The following is a 7,739-nucleotide window of genomic DNA, read 5'->3' on the forward strand; positions in this document are numbered from 1 at the left end:
TGATATTCGCAGCTCTTCCCGAATAATTATTAGATAAGTAATTTATTAAATGCCAGCTATACTAGAACCGGCCGTCGTTATTCTATTGTTATTCTGCCTTGTGTGTCCACCTTTGACAAGGTACGCTAGACAAGGGTCTGTAACAAAGGGTTCTTACCCCTGACATTGGTAATGCCTGGGCCAGGTTATCTTACTGCTTCCGCCAGCAAGATCAGTTGTATGTTGGCTGGTGCCCAATTCACCGGGCCTTCGTGGTTGAACACATCATTTCCTGCTGACATCTACGTTTATTAATAGGGCAGCAGCAGCCCATGTATATATAGGACAACTCAAAGGTCTAGTACAGAAAATCCCGTTTCCAGGGCGTACTGTAGTCAGGGCAGAGTGTATAAGACTGTCCTTTAATTGTCAAGTGAGACTTGGCAGCTCCCTATTGCACTCCTCCAACAATGCTAAAGCAACGTGGCCTTTCACATTAGCATATTCACCTAACTATTCCCAAGCCAACCCTAAACTAACCGTCAACGCGAAGCTGGGCCCTAGATGATTGAGTGATATTAACTACACACTCTTCGCTACAGTACAGTCTCTGCTCCTCCCACCCTTTAAAAGTACCTGGACCTTCCCACCAAAATGGTAAGCTCCAATCTCACACTTCTTTACTCCTATATTTGCTAAATTAGCCACCTTAGGCACAGACGCCACAGCAACGGAAGGCGAATGAAAAGTACGCAAAGAGCGAGGCTGCAAAGCGTGGCAAAGGAAAGACCGCAACAAAACAAAAACAGAACTCGAAATCTCCCGTGTCTACCGGTTGGGTTGGTATGTCTCGAAAGTCTAGAATTATCGCGGTCCCAGAGGCTAATGAGGCCAACAGTCGTTCTTGCCTTTGCGGTCTGTGGTGGGCTTGCATTTGAGGCGCTGAGGATTGTTCCAGAGTTATGGTCGGCTGCTGTTGAGATGTTCAATCGCAAATTGGCATGAATCTAGGCTAGGTATTCGCTAAAAGAACACTGTCGTATCTACGTGTCGCGTTTATTTGATTCAGTATATACTCCTTGATCCCCCAGCCTTAGGCAAATGAGTTTACCATACATGATTTATATCTTGCATCGGAAAAATCGTGTCATTACCGGAATTTAGCAGCGACAACCACCCGCAAGACGAGGGCACTACGTTTTTGGTCAAGGGCGTAAAAAGGAGCCTGGGAACACTTTCATAGCCATCAATGATGGTTAACCCACTGTGACAGGTGGATGTATATGCTAGCAAATACTACCGGGCTCATCCAGTCCCAGCCACCAATTTCCAGGCATGTAATGGGTCCACGGCACCCACAAAGGAGTGGATGTGCCTTAGACTGCGCTACCCGAGTCAACATTGGTTTGTTTTTTTGCTTTCTTCTTTCTCTTTGGTACCACAGATGGAAGTAACGTTTGCTGAGTGTTGTCCACCGACAATGCATCTTTAGGCTTCAGCAGGGCAGCTTCCTGGGATTTAATATGTGCAGGCTTTTTTAGTTTTTTTTCTTCCTTACCAGCGTCCCTTCTGCAGGGATGCCATTCGGATGAACACGTTCCGACGCTCTTTGCATCTCTAGCCGCAGCTTTTCCACTTCCTGCACAGCCATAGCCATTTCTGCATCATGCCCGGCCACCATCGTAGGAACTGTGGTATCTACCAAGGGGCTGCCCCTGCCATCCAAGGATAAATGCTCGAGGCCACTCGAGTCGACCTGTAGAAGAGATCGTTTGGCTTTACTTGGTTCATCATTGGGGTTAAGATGGGGTGAATCTTCTTGTCCGATCATCTCATCAGGTGCAATCTCGTACTTTTTAGGGCGTGAACCACCTTGTCGGTTATCGCGCGATATAGACGCCAAAGTGCGATGGCTTCCGGCGCCGCTTAACTTGAGATCAACTATGGGAATAGAGTCAATATCCAGCCCACTACCGTTTGAAGTATTAAGAGCTTGGTGAAATGGTGTCAATGTGCCAGAAGATAATTCATCTTCAGCAGCAATATAAAATGGATCATCCCTGTTACGTTCTTTCCGTTCCTCTCTCCGTTTAAAAGCAGCAGTGTCATCGCCCAAGCCACTGGAGAGGTCCTGGTATGTTGGATTAAGTTGCAAATCCAGAGGTACAAATTCAACAGGCTGCTTATCTAGCACTGAAGTTTCCTTAACGTGATAAAACATCTGAGATGGTAGTTGGCCTGCTGGCTCCGGAAGCCACTTGGCTGGGTTATGGAAAAGCCCATACAGTTCCTTGTTGAACTCCCGTGTTAGAGAAAGCTGATCTGGCAAAGGAACCTTCCTCTGGGCGTTGGTAGCGACCGGGTTGAGTTCTAGTCCAAGGAACAAGCTGGGAACCATAGATGACAGCAAGGATGGTGCCGGACCCAGTTCTAGAGTTTCTGCCTGGACGGCATCTGCTGCTAAGCGCATGACCTCCAAAAATTCGATGGCCCTTTCTTGCACGTCCAAGTCTGGGTGGGCAGCCAAAACATCAAGAAATTCGATGATTCGACCTAGTAAGAGGGTCATTTCACTGTTCTTTGAAGAGTCCCACGCTTTGCCTCCAGCACAAGCGATATAGGCCAGGATTTTGGGAATAGCCTGTATATAAAGGGACAGCGTTCTCGCTGATAACGCCACGTTCGACATATCGACCAGTGATTGAAGGGTTTGGCCAGGATATGCAAGATGCTCTGCAAATTCACCAGTGACCCAGGCAAGAGGCCCTAAGATGTCATTCATTTGTTTGGAGATAAGAAGAGACGGACCCTGCTTGTTATCAACTAGGATCAGAGTCTCTGCAGCTCTGGTCGCCTCCATTCTAACGCCCCTAACGCGGACAGCGATATTGCGTATTTCTGAGCCGATACGAAAAGCAACACAGTTTTTGTAGTACTCAGGATCCTGACATGAATTGCACTGGGTAGGAAGCTCTTCAACGCTTGGAGGAAGCAGCTTGACTAATTGGACGAGAACGTCAACGTACCACTCGAAGTCAGGCAGCTCCGAATAATTGTTGTAAGAGCAGACATCTAAAATTCGGTGTACGACTTCAATGCTATAGTCGCTTGGCAAGGCAACCGGTATCTTCTGAACATGTAGACCTTCTGATAATGTAGATTCTTGCATGTCAGTGCGTATACCTGTCTCACAACTCTCGGCTACAAGAGTGCTTTTGGTGACTTGACCGGCATTAAAAAGTTGATCAACAAGCCGATTTACCACTGGCTGGAGCGTATCGCTTGTTACCATTCGAGTCACGAGGTCAAGGGCTCGCAGTCGAATTGAAATGTCCGGATCCTCCAAACAATCCATGATAACATCCTGATGAGCTGACACCAAGACGGGGTGAGACATCACAATTCTGTTGAAGGCAAGGAGAGCAACATATTTTACTATACAATCTTGTTAGTCTCACTACTATGCTCCGATTTGAAAGGACTTACAATTGGGATCGGACTCTGTGACCACCATGCCTCGGAGCTTTCCGAGACAGAGACTTGCAATCTCGTTTTTTTCTTCCAGCCCTTCCTCGCCATCAAGAATACCGCCCTGAACTATGCCGTTGATACACTCATACAGCAATGACATGGCAGTTGTTGTTTGTATTATGTTGATCAATGGCCGGATAAGTTTTCGTGTTAATCGTGGTTCTATGGGTGTCAATGTTGCGAACTATGTTTGTTAGGAAGATGTGCACAGTACCGGGGGAAAGGAAACATACAAGTTTTATTATTTTGATAGCCATCCAATTGTTCCCTCCATCCACTAATAGGTCGAAGAATCTTGGCGCCAGAGGCAGGAAATCATGCGGCCTTCTCCATCCAAGTTCACATACAACGTTAATCACCGCTGTGGTGACGCTGCTATCTTCTTCATCATCCATGAGGCGGTCCTTAATTTTGGGCCATGCCAATTTTAGCGCTTCGGGATAAACCAGGGCAAGTCTATAAAGGCACACAACAGCTTTCTTACGAGCCACAGCATGTGAGTGAGAAATGCGGGACAGAACATCTGGAAGCAAAGACATTGCAAGTGAAGGTGTGATAATGTTTGGCAATGTAATCAAAGGGAGGGACATGTTTGGGATACTAGGCGACACCAAATCCTATGAAGACGTTAGACGCCGGAGATAATTTGCCTGATGTACCTTTGAATACCTTTTTTAGTAGGTTTGTAGCCAACATTAGGACTTCAGTATCTGGTCTAAAGCTCTGTACTGCTGCAAGGTAGCCAGCTCTCTTCTGCAGGTACCTGGTAGATGACATGACTTCCAGTACATGGAACGAAGCCCAGGACATGTCATACCCAAACATTTCCAAGTAGATCAGTTTCAGTAGAGCTGTAGCTTTCTTGTCTGTACAGAGTGAGCTATAGAACAGACTGTAAATGGCATGAGACTGACATGAACATACCCATATCCTGAGACTTGATCTCAGCCTTACACTCTCGAAGACTGTCTTGTATGTAGTCCTCCTCTGACCCCTTGTGATTCCTCAAACCTTTTATAAGGTCATAAAGAGATTTCTCAAACCTACATTGCTTGATTATTAGCAAAGCTTTCTAGTAGCACGAAAATGAGAGGTGCGAACATTATGGTTGAATGCGCTGCTGGTTGACTCTCAGGTGCATTAGAATCACTGGTTGATGTCACATGGAGAGTAATGTTTCAGCCCTGGTTATATCCTTCGCCTGCCGCGAATAATGATAGTAATCAATTGCATATAGACCAGAAGCCAGTACAGAAGCCAGTACAGAGTTATTGTAATAACAGCCTGATAAGTAGAGATTTGGTTACTAGTTGAGGTGGAGGGATAATTAAAATGACATCTACTTGGTCACGGGAACGGTTATCAGATCGAGTGACTAACCAGAATGGGAACTCAGCTCCTATGGCCGGGTACACAGGATGAGAGGCCATGCTTATTACCCCTGCCAGTGTTGGGTTTTGTCTCTTTCTTTCTGTTCCCCCCAGTCTCTTCTCTACAAAAGGGGTTTCGAGCATAGTAGAGTTTGTTGTTCTCTCAATAACATATGAACTAGTGTGCTCACTGGGCTTAAGTGTGTACTACCATGGCTCATGCTACACCCGAATTCTATGCCATTCAGAGCTCAAGTCCGATTACTACCCTTCGTTTCTCTCAGCAGGCACCAGTGATCCTTAAACATCAACTACACTCGGAGAAGAATCCAATATCTGCAATAATAGCTAAACAAGAGTCACCAGAGAAATATGGTGTAATAGAGCAACTGTTCTTCTCCTGTCTACAAACCGGTGATGATAGGTCTGCTCTGTTATGTCTCGAGCAATTGACATGTCGTTTCGGCTCTTCGAATGAGAAAGTAATGGGGTTGCGTGGCCTATATGAGGAGGCTATAGCTGAAAATCAGTCTGATCTGGAGGATTCCCTACGTAAATACGATTCCTACCTGTCGGAGAACCCACTTAATTTGGTTTGTCATGATATGTTTATTGATGATCGCCTACTGACTGGTTCTTGTAGCCTATTTTAAAACGCCGTGTCGCGCTCTTGCGTTCACTTTCAAGGCCTGCAGATGCTATAACCGGCTTGGTAGAGCTCCTAAAAGCCGTGCCTACCGATGCAGAGGCCTGGTGTGAACTTGCAGATCTATATCAGTCTCAAGGATTGAGCTCGCAAGCAATATTCAGTCTCGAAGAGGCCCTGTTAATCGCCCCTAATGCTTGGAATGTATGTATCCACTGCTTGCTTTCCATCCAAGACTGTCTAACTTCTACTGCAGATTCATGCTCGTCTTGGAGAAGTTCTATACATCTGCGCCCGCACTGCGGGGACAGAAGTTTCCTCTCGGTATTTGCAAAGATCTATCCAATATTTTTGTAGAAGCGTCGAACTATGTGACGATTATCTTAGGGGGTTTTATGGCTTAGTTTTGGTGAGCCTCTATCTGCTGCATGATTTCCCTCGTACCCACTGTCCAGTCTTTGTCTTCTGCTTACCGAGACTCGGGTTTGACGTCTGTGCTAAATGCTCATATATATACTGACTTTTGCTCCCCCAGGCGACTTCGCTTCAACTTAAAAGAGAATACACGATGGGTTTTGCGCAGGCGTCATCGTCGGCGTCAACGGATGATTTCTTACCCAAAGAGAAGGCCGATAAATTGAATCTTCTTGCTAGAAGAAAACTTGAGGACATTGTAAAACAGCGGTCTGGAAACCGCCAGCTTTGGGAGCATGCGCAAGGCGAACTCATTGCAGCCCAAGAGCTTCTTGACCGCAACTTATGTTAAGTGAGCACGCAAGTTAACTTCACCATGAATCCATTAACTCCATGTATAATGAATATCTCCTCCCCTATTGTTATACTATCTAGAGCTCTTCTCCTTCGGGGTTGAAAGGTGCTGGAGAGAGGTGTTCAACTTACACACCTTTTGACACGGGTCCTATTATCAGAAGACCTTTTAATGCCTCGTAGGCTTCATCCCCACCCCAGCCCAGCCGCTCAGGGATGTAACCGTAGTTGCTTGGACTACAGCAATGACAGGTTCTCGTAGTAAAAAGCATGTCTTCCACTCACAGTAGTATCTCAATTGTGATACCAGGTTGGTGGGGAAAGAACTGTTGGTTCTTTGGTATAGTCCTACTACCAAGGCGCTGATTAGTTGGGCTACAGAGATCCTCGTGGTGTGTTTAATTAAGAATTCTTAAAGCCAATGCTGGACCAAACCCCCTCGTCCCCCCTCCTCGGAAAGGAGAGGAAGAAAAGAAGGCAGCGACGAATATTCATCCATGGTTCGTTATCGAAATGAGTTGTGGGTGGATAGTACGTCATCAATATATGTAGTTAGTAGCTTTACTCACACTGAGGTATGTTACATAAACATGTACGTCCATGTGCATACACACCCATTCGATTAATCTAATTCAATAATTACAGCCTCTGCTCGGAGTACATATATATATATAAATATCCAACACTAGAAAAAGTCTCCATGTTATTCATGCCACATAGCCATTGAGATCCACTAAAGACTTCCTGCACAATACTAGAGGCATGTTTCGTACCTGCTTCAGCTGTCGCCCGATTGTAGTTACTCAACCCGAAGGTTGGATGTTGATTGGGCACTTGGGCAGCATGCAGCCTGCAAGAAAAGAGAGGGTTGACAACTCAGTGCCTAATTGTCTCGAACTTTCGGAATCATCTCCCATGGCATGCCCAACGACCAGTTTATCTGATCAGGCAGTCCGCTGAATGAGTTAGGTCAAGTTTTTCCATCTTCTTTTCTGGCACTTTTCTTTGCTCTTCGCACCGACCCCTCCTCACGTTCTGAGAACCACTTGTCTTGGCTCGTCTCCTGGAATCTCTACTTGAGTTCCTGGATACCCTTCCCTACGATTCGCGCCCAACGTTCTTCCTCGGGCGGGGTATATGCCCGGGCTTTGAATTCATCATTCAATATCATCGGCCTCCAAGGAACCCGTCTCGTGCAGCCTCTGAGAAATGCCCACTACTCCCATCGCAAATAATACTGGGAGGTAACGAAATTCTCTATACGCATCCCTGAGACCAACCCAAGGGTCTACAAACGGCCACCTGGAGCTCAAATATAGTTACTCAGGTACATGGGGGGCATCCTGTCCCTCCATATAGACCTCGCCGTATCCCTACGAAGCAGGAAATTGCGTTGAATTACATGCGTGACCCTAGCGACCATACTTGATATCTCTTTTTTTTTT

At 46.1% G+C, this 7,739-nt stretch overlaps 3 protein-coding genes across 3 annotated transcripts; 2 read left to right on the top strand and 1 right to left on the bottom strand.

Annotated features, from left to right (window-relative positions):
- Positions 1-633: 633 nt before the first annotated feature.
- ANOM_011399 (RAMP4 family protein) lies at positions 634-984 on the top strand (the record flags this gene model as incomplete). Its single annotated transcript, XM_015556655.1, has 3 exons — positions 634-636; positions 693-822; positions 878-984. The coding sequence occupies 3 exons, from the start codon at positions 634-636 to the stop codon at positions 982-984; spliced, it is 240 nt and encodes a 79-aa protein (XP_015400990.1).
- Positions 985-1,355: 371 nt separating this feature from the next.
- On the bottom strand, positions 1,356-4,940 carry ANOM_011400 (putative AP-3 complex subunit delta; the record flags this gene model as incomplete). Its single annotated transcript, XM_015556656.1, has 7 exons — positions 1,356-1,490; positions 1,538-3,414; positions 3,466-3,694; positions 3,858-4,127; positions 4,180-4,376; positions 4,435-4,553; positions 4,891-4,940. The coding sequence occupies 7 exons, from the start codon at positions 4,938-4,940 to the stop codon at positions 1,356-1,358; spliced, it is 2,877 nt and encodes a 958-aa protein (XP_015400988.1).
- Positions 4,941-5,092: 152 nt separating this feature from the next.
- Positions 5,093-6,292, top strand: ANOM_011401 (uncharacterized protein; the record flags this gene model as incomplete). The annotated part of the gene is made up of 4 exons (XM_015556657.1): positions 5,093-5,473; positions 5,524-5,730; positions 5,783-5,935; positions 6,062-6,292. 4 exons carry the CDS (start codon positions 5,093-5,095, stop codon positions 6,290-6,292), a joined length of 972 nt encoding a protein of 323 aa, XP_015400989.1.
- Between the last annotated feature and the right edge of the window lie 1,447 nt (positions 6,293-7,739).

This window comes from Aspergillus nomiae, assembly GCF_001204775.2.
Source record: "Aspergillus nomiae NRRL 13137 chromosome Unknown contig00711, whole genome shotgun sequence".
In the NCBI taxonomy this organism is placed as follows: Eukaryota; Fungi; Ascomycota; class Eurotiomycetes; order Eurotiales; family Aspergillaceae; genus Aspergillus; species Aspergillus nomiae.